General features: G+C 46.2%; 1 protein-coding gene across 7 annotated transcripts in view; it reads left to right on the top strand.

Moving 5' to 3' along the window:
- Positions 1-2,492: 2,492 nt before the first annotated feature.
- The window catches only part of TTLL6 (tubulin tyrosine ligase like 6), a 38,389-nt gene continuing 24,845 nt past the window's right edge, over positions 2,493-16,036 (top strand). For 2 of the 7 annotated variants that reach the window (XM_077164664.1, XM_077164661.1), the window contains exons 1-6: positions 10,507-10,547; positions 11,701-11,819; positions 11,952-12,082; positions 13,380-13,536; positions 14,357-14,500; positions 15,095-15,180. In XM_077164664.1, the coding sequence (XP_077020779.1) occupies positions 11,799-11,819; positions 11,952-12,082; positions 13,380-13,536; positions 14,357-14,500; positions 15,095-15,180 (539 nt within the window). In that variant the 5' untranslated portion in view covers positions 10,507-10,547; positions 11,701-11,798. Of the gene's footprint in view, positions 2,850-7,065; positions 7,163-9,423; positions 9,646-10,506; positions 10,548-11,700; positions 11,820-11,951; positions 12,083-13,379; positions 13,537-14,356; positions 14,501-15,094; positions 15,181-16,036 lie in introns of those variants that run through there. The other 5 variants (XM_077164659.1, XM_077164660.1, XM_077164662.1 and 2 more) reach the window with 5 other exon arrangements.

The raw sequence follows: 16,036 nt of genomic DNA, 5'->3' as shown, positions 1-16,036 counted from the left end.
TTTTCTTCATTAACTTCTTAAAGAATCCCAAACTGAGAAACAGAGTCTGCGTGTCAACTGCAGAGCAAACAGCCTTCTGAGGGTGTCATTATCGTCTTACTATTTCTTTATTTAGTCAGGTGGGAGTCTAAGGAACAAAACAACACTGACGACAACAGCCACAGGCCTGTTTTTTTTCACATGCATTTGCTTCTGAGCCGGAATCAGAAGAGGGGGTTGGTCCAAACATTTTGATGGCTCGAATGACCTTCTAACCCCTGGTTCAACCTTCCATGCCCAGGCCCCCAAAGTCCCTCAGTTCTTGCCAAGTGGAATTTTCTGTTTCTGGTTTGTCTGGCACAAACCACCGACGTTCTCTGATTTCCCGGTTGTCACTCTCTGGCCCTGAAGGGGATGTCTGATGGGGTTGCAACCCGCTTTGCTCTACTTAGGGGCAGCCCTGCTTACTGTTTACTCCATTCCTGTCATCAGGCCTGAAAGGAAAGTGGTGCCAGGCTCTGGCCTATTAGCGCCATTGCAGCCAGCCCTCTCATAAATAAGCAGTTGTCAGGGATTTTAATGGCAACCCTCTGGAAGCCGTAAATCTTTGCAGTCCCTCCTGCATCCTCTCCCTCATTTCCATCACAATATCATTCCAGAGGGACCTGAGACTGAAGGTGAGCCTGGCAGTGCAGATTGGTAGGGCACTGGGGAAAGAAAGAGGCTGGATGGGGGAAGGGAACAGAGCTGGGACAGTTGGTCTTAGGGAAACATCTGCTGGGTGGCCGGTTGATGGTGGTCACCTGCACCCCTGGGCCCCAGAAAGGGGGAGGGGCAGTAGATTTTTAGGGCCACCTGGTGGGAAGAGGGAAAAGGACAGGATAGCAGAGAGGTTTCTGGGAGAGCAGCAGATGGGCTGCTGGTTCCACCTTGGCCCTTCCATTTACTCTAGGGGTAAATTTAAGCACCATGTGGCCAGGCTTTCAGTGTCTGCATGGGACTGGGCCATGCCTTTGCCTATAGCCTCCTGCCTGGGCAGATCAGACAGGTGAAGGGGAGGTTCCCCCAAATCCCGTCTCAGTGCAGCAGGAAGTCTTGGGCACACTCACAAGCGCGTTGCTCCTAGTGAGTCTGCTAAAAGTTTACCTCATCCAGGAAAATTCCCTCGGATTAATGCCAACAGGCTCCTTCTCAGAGATGTGGATCCCACCTCTTCCATTCGTCCCTCCAGGTATAGGTTTCCTGAAGAGGGACTGTTTCTCCTATTCTTATGTGTTGCCCTTTAAGTGCCCCACACAGAGTTCTACCCTAAGCAGACAGTAATGATCCATAGTCTTAAACCTTTGGTCTAAACTATCCTTTTTTTCACAGGAGCAGCTACATTTCAGTAGCATCAAGCCAAGGAAAAATTCTGAAGACTAAGGAGGGATGGGGTAGGCCTGGGAGGGCCTTTCTTATTGGTCAGTTAGCGCAGTGCCATGGACTCCACACTCTAGAGGCGATGTCATATCAATAAGCCCGCGCCATTTATTATGGGTTTACAATGTCCATTTCACTGCCAAAGAAGCTCAGCCACAGAGAGGTAACGTACCTGCTCAAGGTTGCATTAAACCGGAGCTCTTCCCTTGGGTGTCAACCCCGCGCTCCCCCCCGCCCCCACCCCATGCCACCTCCAGCTTCCTTCCCGATATTTCCCCTCCCAGGAGGGTCAACTTTCAAGGGGTCCGTCCCTGGAGCCCAGCGCTGGGGGGGGGGGGGGGCTCGGGAGCCGACTGGCCCAGACTCCCCGCAGGCGGGTGCGGGCTCCGCGCGGGGGAGCGCGGCCTGAGCGTCCTCGGCGTCTCCCAGGACAACCTCCGACGCTTCCCAATCAGCTCTGGGGCGGTTAATTGGAACCTGCAGGGGGAGGGGGCCATGCCGGCCACTGCAGGGGCCAATGGAAGGCCCGGAAGGCCCTATATGCAAATATGAGGGCCCGGCGGACCCGAAGTTAGGAAGAGCGCGGGTTGGGGTTAGGGCTTGTCGGGCGGCCAAAGGGAGTGTGTCTCCTTAATCCTCCCAGGACAGGGAGCGCCGGTGTGAGTGCCGGCGACACCGGCCGCAGAGCGGGGGCCAGACGGGGGAGGAGGCGTCACGGGTAAGAGCGCCCCAAAGCCCGGTGCTGGCCCCAGACCGCGGCGTCCTGGTGCCCTCCCCACTGAAAGCCTAGTACTGCACGCCCCCAGTTTCCCTCTCCGAGCCCCTCTGGCCTCCCTGGTGGCATTCTACGGCGCAGAGCCGCCCATCCTCAGGGCCCCTGCCCCCTCCCCCGGCCCGGGAGCTCATCCCTTCGCGGTCTTCTCGCCCTCTTCCCCGCCCCATACTCAAGTCCAACTCAAGAGCCCGACGCCAGGGCCGTGCCCACGCGCCGACCCTCTTTTCACGGCTCCATCCTCCCTTCTGCCCTCTCTTCCCTCCGGAACCCGGGTGGCCCTCTGTGTGCACACTCACTTCCTGCTGGTCCCGGACCCTCTAACCCGGCGCCACCAAGGAGCCGTGCTCTAGACACCTGTGATCCCTGGGAACCACACAGCTCTCTCAGCCGCCTCCTCCCCCCTTCACTGGGTCCTTCTCTTCCTCCCTTTCTTTCTTTGTCTGGAGAAGCCTTCTAGAAAGACATTTCCGTTTTTCATGGCCAGCACAATCCTCTACAGATGGCCCTGCTCCTTTTCCAGCCTCTTTTCTTTCACATCCAGTTGTTACTTCTCACCCTCCTGAGGGAAAACTCTTCTAGGCTTGAAGAAAGTTCTCCCTTGGGGATTTGAAGGTTAGGAGCCACGGTAATTCACATTTCGGGATGAAGTCAGAAGGGAGCTGCTTATTGGGCACAGGTATGTGCCAGCCATTTCCATAAGTTACTTTCTATGCGTACCAATTCTACCATGATATTTTTATTTTACAAGAGAGCCTTTATTTTGAGCCAAATGTTGCTCTAAGAGCATTAGAGTATTAACTCCTTTGATCTTCTAAACAACCCCAAGAAATGATACTATCCTCATTTTACTTACAAGGAAATTACGAGTAACAAAGAAGCTGTTACTCATCCATGGTCACACAGTTAGTAAGTAGCAAAACTGGGATTTTGATCCAGAACCATCTGTCTTTTTGATGAGTATCGTGGAGAAAATGGCTGGACACGAACCTGACCTGACAATCCTACAGCAAGAAATCTTATAGAATTTCTCAAATTCTAACAGAGTAAAAGATGGCATCTGAGTCAGCAGGAATTCTTACTGTTTTCAGTGAATGTGGCTGGTCATTCTCAGAATTTCTTATTGGCAAAGCCCTTGGGCATTTGAGTCCTCATCCTTCCTTCCCCTGGTAGTCCATGTTTTACTTCGGACCCTTACAGGCTCTGCTGAAATTAGAAGAGTTGCCAGAATGAAAAGCCAAAAGGCCATAAAAAGTGTTTTATTTTATCCTACCTGGATCAAAGCTCAAAGCTTTTTTCTAGACATCCTTTTATCCTCCTGGTGGTCCTGTAATCACAGAGAAGATAGGGAACAAGAGAGGAAAAATTGCACATCATCACATACTAAGTCAAAGCTGAAAGTAATACCCAGGATTCCTATCTATACATCTATCCCCCTCTGCTATGACATTTTTTCCATGAGCTTTAAAGGCATGCTTCTAGTAGGAGAATGAGGACCAAAAGATGAAAAGGGGGGCGGGGCTAAGAGGAGGCCACAGGCTGTCACAGTAGGAGAGTTCTCCATTGTTATATGTATTGCTTCAGACTGAAAGAAAAATTCAGGCTATGGAGGTCAGGGATAAAAAAAACTTGGCTAAAACTTGAAACTGCTTTCCGTATCATTCTTATGCTAATCAACCACCAAATTATTCTCTCCTCCCATTTATAGGACGCCATATTCATTCGGCCTTGCAAAACAAAGTACTAATGTTTTCCATCCTACTACTCTCATTCCTACCACCTTCCAGGAAAAGCAGAGTTGTCAACATGTGCAGTCCTTCGGAAGTGGAAATGAAGAATGGTTCTTCCTTTGAGTTACTTTCCGAATAACTGGCTGTGTGTTTGCATGGAGCCATCCCAGCGCTCATTCTCTCCCCCTGGTGGCCAATGAAGGGCATTTCTGTGCTGTATTGGTTGGCAGCCTCTGGCTTGGAAAATCTCAAGATCAAATCCCATGTTAAAATGGAAGGAAACATCAGTGCTTTTTCATTGTCTTTACTAGCTTACTAGGAAAGATGACTGAATGTTTCTCATGTCATTAAGAGAAACTGAAGATGCTCTTTACTGTGTTTGCTATGCTGATAGTACAACTCTTCTCCTATTTTTCAGCTCTCCAGAACACTTAGTGCTCATTGCCTCTCCATCTTCCCACTAGCCTGACATAGTGGAAAGTGAATTAGAGGGGGCAGGAAGCTGGGGCTCCGGTTGGGCTCTGCTGACTTTCCCTCTGGCTGTATGCAAGTCCCCTCCCCTGGGTGTTGGTGGTGGAAGAGTGCTTCAGTAACCTCCTCTAAAAAGCAAATGGGTTGGAAAAAAAAAAAGCAAATGGGTTGAATTAGACACTCTCCAAGGTCCCTCTCAGTTTTAATATCCACAGATTTCTTAAGAGTTTAGCAAGTATTTAAATTACACTCCCAATAAGAGCCCTAGTATAATGAGAACATTAGTGAAAAGAGGGGAAGGAAAAGAGTGAAAATAAATATAAAGTAGAAGCAACAGATAGTCCTGTTTCCAGGTTAGGGCAAATTTAGGAGATGCAGGCCCTTTGGTGGAGGTGAAAATTTAGAAGCATTTGGCTTTCATGAAAATGATGTGGCACCAACTGATTCTTCAGGCACTAATGTCACCAAGACTGCTTTGGGAGCTAGGTGATCAGTTCCTTTACTTTACAGTCACACTCTTTGTGGGTGATCAGCAGAGAGGAAAAGACAGGAAATAGAGTGTGTTAGGGAGACAGGCTGTGGGGACAAACAGGCACAGCTTCTAATCCCAGCTCTGCCTTCACCTCTCTGAGCCTCAGTCTTCTCATCTGTAAGGCAAGGAAGATTTATGATATAATATAATTAGGATTATATATTTTATATATAAAAAAACACTTCAATAAAATGCCTGTGATTTGGTAAGTAAGTTGTAAATACTAGCTGCCGGTATATGTGAATGAAACTAAATGTTTTAATTGCCTACTATACGAAAGGATCTGAGGTTAGTGGTTTAAAAAAATGTTATTTATTTGATGATACAGTAACATTTCTATTATAAAGATGAGGAAACTGAAACTTAAAAAGGTTAAATTGGTTCATACGCGTATTCATTCTTCTAGTCCACTCATTCAAAAAGCTTCTGAACGTCTGCTGTGTGCCAGGCTCTGTGCTAGGAGCTGAGAATACCCAGACACAACCTCTCCCACCAGTGGGTCACCATCCAGGGTCACACAGCTAATCATGAAGACATTTATTGAGCACCTACTATGTGCCAGGTGCTGTTTTAGACACTTCTGTGTTTTGTTAACTCAATGGAATTAATGCATTCACTCATTTAATTCCCCTAACTGGGGCAAACCATTTTACAGGTGAGGAAAGTAAGGCACAGTGAGGTTAAGTAAACTACCTGAGATCATAGAGCTAGGAAGTGGAAGAGGTGGGATTTAAATCCAGACAGACACCAGAATCTGTGTTCTTTACCATCACACTACAGCTGCCTCTTAGTTAGTGACTTAAAATCACATCTGGCTGACTGCAAAGATCCTTCTTTCCTTAGGTCTCAGATAGCTCCTTTTCCTCTTTGTGTTCTCCTTTGTCCTTTGAATCTGTTACTTCTCCTTTTTTTTTTTAAAAAAATATTTTTAATCAATTTGTTTCTTCATTTATTTTATTTTATTAAAAAAATTTTTTTGCATGGGCAGGCACCGGGAATCAAACCCGGGTCTCCAGCATGGCAGGTGGGAACTCTGCCTGCTGAGCCACCATGGCCCTCCTGCCTCTTCTTTTATTCCTAGAAGTTACAAGGCTGCTTTTGATGTTGGCACCAACCAAACTGTTACACAGGAGAGTAACTAGGAACCCCTAGGTTAGCAGGGAGTGGTTGCAGAGATTGGGTAAGAGAAGTCTGGTAGAGCCAAAGCACGCCCACATCTAAAAAGACTAAGAGGGTCCTGGCCCTCAGCTGGGTCAGATCTGATTCTTGTCTTGAAAATGAGGAAATTGAAATGTTTTTGTTTTTTGGTCAGCCCTGGGAAAAGCAGCTTTTCTTCTAACTCACAACAGTTTGGAGGCAAGAACTAGGCAGAGCAGGACTGGTAAATTCAGATGTCTATAGGCCAGGCATGTAGCCTAAAAGAGAGAAGTAGCCTGAGTATAAGAATAGTTCACCTCTCTATTAATGCTACTGTAAGAAAAATCACAGTACAGGGCAACTAACACTTGGCTCCTATCTCAGGGAGACAATAGGGAGTGTTAGGGACTGGGGCAAATCAGAAAATGTCTAATGGGATAGCTCTTCCTTGACTCTAGTTGATTGCTGGCATGAAGGAATGGGAACCTATTTTTTCTAAAAGAGATTAGAAATTTGGATTTTTATAAGAAAGCTGCATTTTCTAATTATTGGCAACTACATGTATTTATAAACTCATAACACTGGGTGGGCTAAGCAAACATTTGCACAGGCTGGATTCAGAATGCAAGCCTCCAGTAGGCAACCTTTGAACCAGACAATTCTCTTTCGGGAGGCTTTGGAGAGGAACCAGCAGGATTAAGCCTTAGGGATTGCAGGGAGGAGAGGGCTAAGGGAATAAAGAGCGAGGGGCCAGGGACAAAGCAAAAACAGTGCTGAGCAAACACTGTTTCCACCCTTTTGCACCTGTCATGGCTGCCAACCAGGTGGCTCTTGTGTCATAGGTGACCCACAATACAGGGGAATGTAGGCAAGAATGCCACGGTGACGGGTCTTTTAAAAGTGCACAGGCTAAAAAAAAAAAAAAAAACGTGCTCAGGCTGAGTTCCTTGCCCTTATGTGCCTAAAGCCCTGTTGTGTATGAGCTGTATACAGAGGTTGACGGTCTTTTTGTTTTTTTCTTTGAGGCAGACGGATGGAGGCAGCCATGACTTGTTCTTACCACTTGGACAAGGACAGGAAAAAGGGTAAAGACAACCTACAACTCCAGAGACCACATTCAGGGTCAGTTTTCTCTCCCCAAGTTAACATTAACCTTTAGGTAAACGGAGCCACTCCTCCTCCTTGAGGGCTGGGTAAACAGGAGCAGTTGTGGAGGGCTGGGGGAGTGGAGCTGGCTGTTTTACCTGCAGGGAAGGGAGCAGCCCAAGGTCAAGATTTCACGTACGTTTGCCCTCTTGAATTTTGCCAAGAACATGCCTGTTCAGTGGGGGGAAATCAACGCCCAGGGCCCAATTTTCATCTGTCAGTTGCACTGTGTACAGCCTCTCTTTCTGCTCAGGTGTCACCACAAAGGGCCAAGAGTGTAAGTGGCAGCCCTCTTCAGGAAGGGGGAGAACCAAGTGACAATCCTTGGATGACTTAATAATTCTGCCCTCCCTGTTGGGGTGGTTGTGAACATTCAATGAGATCATGTAATAGGGAAATGCTTTGAAAACCTAACGCAGGCTTATTATTAAATTATTCATAGATAGTCTCCATAGTTGGATGACTTTAAACCATCCACTTTGGTTGGTTTAGGAGAGGGCCAGAGGGAGGTGGAAGGGTGCCATAATGTTAGCAGCATGGCCGTAGGGCACAAAAGTTGACTAGGATTAGCAAATTTGGGTGCAGAGGGGACTTGATTTCTAAGAGGTCAGGCCACTCTGGTGAACCTGGTGTTACATATTGCTAGAGGTAGTCAAATTATTGGAATCTCTCTGGGAGATAATACAGTGATATAGATCAACGTGGCATATAAATAGGTAGAAGATAGGTGGATATGTGCAAACACGTGCGCGCACCAGAAGCTATATAATTTTCGTGTTCATCAACTTAATGATCTTGATTCTAGATATTTATCTTAAGAAAATAATTCTAAATAAGTAAAAGGCCCTCTATCCATGAAAGTGTTCATTTTAGAGTTATTTATGTAATGCGGAAATTGGAAACAACTTAAATTTCCAAAAACAGGGCAATAGTTGGTTAAATTCAAGCACACTCCTTCAGTGGAATATTACAGGGCCATTAAAAACTCAAGGCACATAAAATTTGCCACAGCTAAAATGATGTCTGGAATATAGATGCTAAGTAGGCAAAAAGCAGATTCAAAATTGTGTATTATCATTATACAATTATATGAAAATAATAATATTAGAAATTAAGAGTGAAAGAGAATACACAATGTTATTATATTAGGCTGCAGGTGATTTCCCACTCCTAGCACATTTAACAAACTTCCTTTAACGTTACATTATTTCAATAGTAATAAACTAAGTTTTAAAAAAAGCCAAAGAAGTTTGAAGGGAAGAACAGGCAGTAAGTAGCCAGAGACCTACAAGCATCAAAGCAAAGGGATTAAAATGGTGAGGAAGAGGTTGGCAAGGATTTAGGAGGTGAGGGGAGGAAGGAAGAGCACCAGAAAGTTGGTTTTATATCACAAGAACCATGAGTGTGAAAGGGTTATGAATCAATTAACTGGGCCTGGGTACTTCTGGATCACCGAGGGGTAGAGCAAGCAGTTTCCTAAGGATTAGTGAGCAGAAGCATTAACCAACCCGCCCTTTTTTTTTTTGATATTTGATTGTTGAAATTTCACATAAACATCAAAGAAGTCCTCATGGGGAGCAGGACAAGAACTCGCCTGATTTCCTTATACATATTTTACTGTTTGGTATTGCTTTTATTTTTAGTTAGATGGTGAGGGAGACCCCATAGCCTTTTCTGTGCTTGGGGCCTCTGAAGATCTACATCTGGCCCTGGGCTGGAATCTCATTGTTAAATCAGCCACAAGTCAGTCCTGTTCTCCATGGGTGACAGTTGCATTACTTTCAGGCAAGCAGGTGGCGGCTGTGACGGTTCAATGCAGTACTGAAACTGTTAACAGACCTCCTCAAAGCACTTTACCTCTGGGACTAACTCCCTCACCTAGGAAGGCTGGCTCTTATTCTGAGATGGTGTCTCCAGACACTGGCTTGCTTTAATAATGAGATTGTTTACCGGGTGGTGCATGCACAGTATCTCAGACTGCTCCTCAAAAGTCTCAGGAGGGCAAAACCAAGGCCAGGGTTGGCTGACTGATTCCCCAAGGTCATAGGTGGTGGCAAAAGGTGGAATCAGCTTCTTCACCGAGCTTGCACCAGTGGTGGAGTTGGGGTGGCATTTTATAAATCACAACCTGTTGCTTTTTTGCCTTGGAACCCTGGTTTACCACCCACAAGAGCAGGGAAGGGGGTCCCCCTGCAGGTGAGTCCATGTAACTGCCATTTCCTCTGCCCTCTCTCCAGTGGGGCTGGGTATTTCCCCAGAGCCTCCTTCCAACCCAAGGAGATGCTGCCGTTGCTGACTTTGGAAGGCGAGGAGGGGTCAGATTCAGAAGAGAGGATGGACAACTTCCCAGAAGATCGGAGAGAAATCATCAGCCTGGCTTTTGTGAGAGCGAACACTGAGGCACAAAAAGGGGTTCAAAATGCCCAGCATCAAGGCAAGAAGAAGAAAAGGAAAAAGAGGTTAGGATTGAAGATGGGAAATGGGGATCTATGTTGGTGAGAACAGGAGGGACCTGGAGGGAGGAGAACCTTGGCTAAAGGAGGGTAAAGGAGAAGGACTGCAAAAATTGTGCTGAGATTGTCAAAATCACACCACTTTCAGTTCATATAAATATTATCCATTTTTAATCTGTTTCATAGACTCAGATAATGTTGTGCATAATCTAAAAACCACACGGTGCATTTAGAATGCCTTTTTTAACGGGTGAGAAGGGGAAGAGGATTTCCATGTTTTTTAAAAACAGTGCTTATTGTCCTGGGAATTCAGGTTTCTTTAAATATAACAGGAGGACTGACGTATTAGGATTTGATTGCATGTTCTGCGTTGAGGTGCTTGTTTAATATTTTGATATGCCTTTCTCCATTCTGCGGGAAAACTAACTGCCCCTCAGACTAATATCTGAAATCCTGGCCACTTATTTACTCACAGCTTCCCCTAATGGGGGAAAGATGAGGGAGACAATTAAGTTTTTCGGTCAAAATGATGTTCAATTCCTGTCCTTGATGGGCCATTAGAGTAAAGGATTGAGGAGGTGATGATCTCAATATGAAACTGCAAGCAAAATTAGCTATACCTGCAATATGGAACTTCTGCCTCTTGGGCAGAGTAATAGTACTCTGAATCCATTTTTTCTGCCCTTTGCATCTGGGTCCTCAGTAATGGGAAAGGCAAATTCAGGCTTTGTGTGATAGAGGATCAGGCCAGCCAACAGGTTAGGTTTTATGCAGCTTCACCTTGGACAGGATGTTTCTGGGTGCAATCACTTTTTCTGGCAAATGTGTCTCTCTCTGTCTTGCTGCTTTCCTTTTTCTCTTTTCCAGATGATTGGTGATCAATCTGTCCAGCTGCCGATATGAGAGTGGTGAGCATGTGCATTCAAGGGCTCTATGATGGGGACCCACTGGACTCTCCCAAAGGGTTAAGAAGGATTATTCTTGTGTACTCTTAAAGATGAAAAGGGGGTCTCCAAATCCCCTTCTTTGGTTCTTATAGATTAAATAGTGAGGGAATTGGGAATCCCATTCCAAGCATGATGAGTTTTGACCACAATGTATGTGCTTCAGCTCTTGGTAATTCTTGCATGTGATGGTTTGGGGATGTGATCATGGAGAGGGCAGCTGTCGCTGAAGCCTATGGCTCTTTTTTTTTTTTCCCCCTGAGGAAATAATTTTATTATTTATTTATTTAACATTTTTATTGTGAAATATATATATACCAAAAAAAGCCATGCATTTTGAAGTACCTTGTAGCAATGGTTATATAACAGATTTCAGAGTTTGTTGTGGGTTACAGATCCATGATTTCAGAAGGAAAAACCTTCTATCTATCTACCTATGGCTCTTTTTTAGAGCCCAAGTTGTAAACCAGCTGTCCACATGCTGAATACAGCCTGTAGATCCACTTTGTACTACAGGGTACGGTACTTGGCATTGGTTGTTACTTTAAATGTGAATTTGAGTGCCCTAGGTTGGTTATGCACTCTCCTGGTCACTGCAGGCACTTTCCTCTACCCTGGCACTTGAAGGTATTTGGGTTTGTGTTGGAGTCAAATCCCTGTTATTAATACTCAGAGGGGCACGGAAAAAAGATGTGATAGCAGGTATGTAAAATGCATGGTCATCTTTTTCTACCAGTTTATCTACTAATTAAACTTGGCTCTGGCCGATGTTAAGAGTTAGTTTGTATCTCCTGGACATTCTGTGGCTTCGTGTTTGGAGGAAAGCCAGAGGGCTGCTTCCTGTTAAGGGGAAGCATAGCAGGCAGAACATCCATCACAGACAACCCTCTGTGGGATCCCTGAGCACAGACTATCTTCTTCAGTAGCTTCACTCTCCATGTTCTTCTCTCGGCAATGGTGCATGTCCATACTGGGCAAGACGGATGTCAGTCCCAAAGGGACAGGTTGTCTTGCTTAAGTGCTTGCTCCTGAGCACCTAAAAACATAACCTGCCCAACCCATGCTCCTCGCCCTACTTGCTAGGCTGATAGGCCTTTCTTTCTCCTACACCCTGAAGTGCGTAGGGCTGCCCAACAATATGGCCTTCGAGAGGGAGGGGAGAATGATGACTGGACTCTCTACTGGACAGACTACTCGGTGTCACTGGAGCGAGTGATGGAAATGAAAAGCTACCAGGTATTTGGGCCAGACCTAGTCCCCATACAAGTGTGACATCCACCCAAAATAGGCCGCCAGTCAGCCCCTGAAGGGATCTCATGAGTACTCCCATGTCCCCCCACTGGTCATGAATTCTGACTTCCTTTGCAGAAAATCAATCACTTCCCTGGGATGAGTGAAATCTGCCGCAAGGACTTGCTGGCCAGGAATATGAACCGCCTGTTAAAGATGTTCCCTAAAGATTTCCACTTTTTCCCTAGGACCTGGTGTCTACCTGCTGAGTGAGTGTTGATTTGTGTTCTCATCTCCAATCCCACCCCCGATTTACTTTTCCCTCTTGCCCGTGATTCCCTGATTGCTATTCCACCCCCACCCCCACCCCCACCCGTTCAGGAAGAAACAAGATAAAGGGTATGTCTAAGGTTGAGAAAACACAAGGCTCTGCCTATACAGTTGGATGACATTTAGGGGCTGAATGCTTCGGAGCCTATAACTGGAGCTGGGATGAGAGTTTGTTCTGACCCTGAAGGCTGCTTATTTTGAACTCAGATGTGTAATTGATTTGTTCTAACATCTCACTGTGCAGTGTCTGAATTTTTAAGGACCAGGAGCACCTCCACAGGGAGAGGAGTGGTGGTTAATGCAGGTCAGGTGTAAGGAGGGGTGCCTGGTCTCTGTTTCACGGCAGTGCCATGGGTGTTGCTCAGCCCTTCCGCTTCTCTGGTCTCACTTTACCTATCTTGAAACTGGGCATCCATTCCTGGTATGTGAAACGCTGTGGACCACACCACCAAGAAATGTGAGATGACATGAACGTGACCTGGGCAGCAACTGAGAAGAAAGTGGTCATGTCAACAGGAACTTCCAGTTCCCGAGGAACACCAGTTAAATGACTTCCTCTTTGGCCACAGGATGCCTTTGAGTTCAATGTAAAACAAGAAGTAAAGCAAGACTTAGACTTGTCATCCATTAATTTGGTGTCTTTGTTTCTTCTGAATATACTCTCTTCAAAGTATATTCTAAGGTATTCATTGCCCTCCCACACTCTGGCTGAAGTGAAAGTGTAACTGTTGAAAAACTGAAGCCCAGAGGGAGGAAAAGACTGCTCCAAGGTCACGTCACTCGTCAGGACTCGAGCCAAATCCAAAGCTCCCAGTCTCCGATCTACAAACCCAGGAAGCCAAACTACCTGGGTCACAGCCACTTTTAAAGGATTGCACAGTGCGTATCAGCACTTTGCCTGCAATTATGTCATAACCACCTTATGAGATAGATGTCATTATCCTCATTGTATGGATGATGAAATTGAGGCTTAGAGAAATCTAGTCCCTTGCAAAGGGTTACACAGCTAGTTAGTGGTGTTGCTTGGAATTAAATCCAGTCCTGATTCCCTCGGAAGCCAACACCTCCACTGTGTATGCTAGACTGTCTCTCCTATTGCCAGAGTCTGGGCGCCTGTCTGTCAGCATCAGGGCTTTTGTCACATTTGATAGCTTTTCTTTTTTTCATAAAGAGCTAGCCTTCCTTTTCCTTGCTCCCCAGTTAAAGATGTATCTCGTTCCCTCTCTGCTCTGGTAGCTGGGGAGATCTGCAGAGCTACAGCAGGTCAAGAAAAAATAAGACATACATTTGTAAGCCGGATTCGGGCTGCCAAGGGAGAGGTATATTCATCACCCAGTCGGTGAAGGAAATCAAACCAGGGGAGGATCTGATCTGTCAGCTCTATATTTCAAAGGTATTTCCTCGTTGTGATCATTTATCTCCCATGACAAACTCAAGCTCTAGTTCCACTAGAACTAGACAGAATATGAAATGGAGGCATGGGGAAGGGGAGTGAAACTGAGTCCTGCCTTCCCCTTTGGACTTTGTCAGACCCAAGCCTTTTGACCAAGGATGCTGAGGTGGGCCTGGGACAGAGTGTCCCTCAGCCTGATAGCCATTCTTGCTACCAGGAATGACAAGCCATTCTTGTCAGTGGGTTGGTCATAGCAGGCTGGTCCCATTCCTACCACAGATGACAGCTGGGAGAGGACCTTTGGTTTTGGAGGCCTTGCCTCATTTGGGGGTGGGGGGTAGTTCTGGAGATAAAATGATGACCAGCTTTACTTCCTGACTGGAGGTCAGAGGTTACAGTGGCTTAAGCTCATTGCAGGGAGTGAGGCTTCTAAAAGTGTGTGTAGAGGAGAAAGAACTGGACTCCCCAGGGCAGGAACGGCCAGAAGACAGCATTGCTGGAGAATTCTAGCAACACTGTAATACTAGTGTAGCCCTGGATGGTGACAATTTGCCCTTTTATCAAAGGCTTTTTAATGTCATTTTTAGTTGCCAAGATACTTCATAGAGATGGTTACTTGTGCCAGTTGGAACCACAAGAAACAGGAACAGTGTGGTTTAGTGACTTCCACAAAGTCACGTGTCAAGACAGAATCCCAAGTCCCTTCATCTGCTTTCCCAACTCTGGCCAAGCGTGTCCTTTATGACATTAAGCAATGTTGGAGGTTTCAGGTTTCAGGTTCTCCTCTGATGCTTGTGTATCTTCTGTTCTCTCCTCCCAGCCCTTTATCATTGATGGGTTCAAATTTGACCTCCGGATTTATGTGCTGGTGACATCCTGTGACCCTCTCAGGATTTTTGTGTACAATGAAGGACTTGCCCGCTTTGCCACAACATCTTATTCCTACCCTTGCTCAGACAACCTGGTGAGCTAAGGGGGCACACCACCTAACCTCACCCCTTTGAAAAGATCAAAAATCTTAGTTAAATCTATACTCTTAAGACGTTGTGGATATGGCTGTCACTTGCTGTGCAGTTACTGTTGCCAGGTTGCATAGGTTCTCACATTTCACCCTCACGGGAGCTCTCAGAAATAGGGATTACTATCCCCATTTTACAGATGAGGAAATTAAGGCCAGGGGAGTGTAAGAAACTTGTTCAAAGTCACACGGCTAGGAGGAGGTGAGGCTGGGCCTAGCAGCCAGATCTGACTGTACCCAAAGCTAGCACCATAATTCCATGGTGCCCAGGGAGAAAAGGCCATGGGCAAGGCCTTCCCAGGGCTCCTGAAATTTCCTTCAGGGAGTCACCCAATTGTAGGAGGAGTTGGAATTTCTTCTTAAAGTCCAGGTTACAGGATACTGCTTCCTACTTCCTATGTTTTACCAGTTGAAATAAACCCTAAGCCCTTCCCTTTCTTTCCTGTCCCTTCAAGCCCCAGGGCCCATGGGAGGGCACAGAGAGCGGGCAGGACGACATACTTTCTGCCTGACCCCATAGACTTGTGTCTCTTTTCCCAGGACGATATCTGCATGCACCTGACTAATTATTCCATTAATAAGCACAGTTCAAATTTCATGCAAGATGCTCACTCTGGCAGCAAGAGGTAAGGAAGCAGCTTCATTTTATTTTCCTTTCCCTGCCAAACTCAGAACTGCTCTCTGGAATCCTCCCTAAGCCCTGTCAATCCCTGTCCATGTTTCCATCCTAGATCATATGTCTCAGAAAATAGCTCTTTGCCTCTAAGCTCAGAACAGACACCTTCCCCTTGATCGTCTGTGATGTTAATCATTAAAAGAAGGCCACATCGTAAACCCTAGGAGGCGGAGGGGGAGAGGAAACATGGACTGTTTCCCCAGCAGGATACCACAACACACCAAAACATACTCTTTTTACAGTTGGCCCTTCTCACTCTCCCAAATCAGCAGATATTTACTAGTTGCTGGTCTGCCACATGGGAGGACCCGCTGGGCAGTTTTCCCCTGGCCTGTGGCTCTCCTGGATGTTGCTCCATTAGATGTCCTCCAGTGATGAGTCACGGTGCCCTCTGAGACGTGGCCTGTGGCTAGCTGGCTTGTAAGATTCCCCAGAAGAAGGGGAACAACGAGGGATTCACCAGCATGTCTTCATAAAGGGGCTCTTACATTCACGAGATGGTCTTGCCCTAGCTCATTTGAGTTTTGAGAAAAAGGAGAACTGAAGAATCTGCACACAACCAGGCAAAAGGGGAAAGGGAACCAGACAAGTATTTATGGAGGCCTCATAAATGTGCTTTGTGTGCTTTTTTTTTTTGGTTGAATTTTCACAACCTTTGCCTTATGGCAAAGGCGACATTTACCTACCCTTTGTAGGCAGAGAAGCTCTGAGTTAGGTGCCATTTCCATTTTACGAATGAGAAAACTGAGTCTCTGGGAGGTTAAGTGGCCCAAAGTCACGCAGCTGTGAATGCTAGGCTGGGACCT

The sequence above is a fragment of the Tamandua tetradactyla genome, chromosome 6 (genome assembly GCF_023851605.1).
Source record: "Tamandua tetradactyla isolate mTamTet1 chromosome 6, mTamTet1.pri, whole genome shotgun sequence".
NCBI classification, from domain to species: Eukaryota; Metazoa; Chordata; class Mammalia; order Pilosa; family Myrmecophagidae; genus Tamandua; species Tamandua tetradactyla.
The sequence above is the reverse complement of the archived record's forward strand: the minus strand, read 5'-3'. Positions and strand labels throughout refer to the sequence as shown.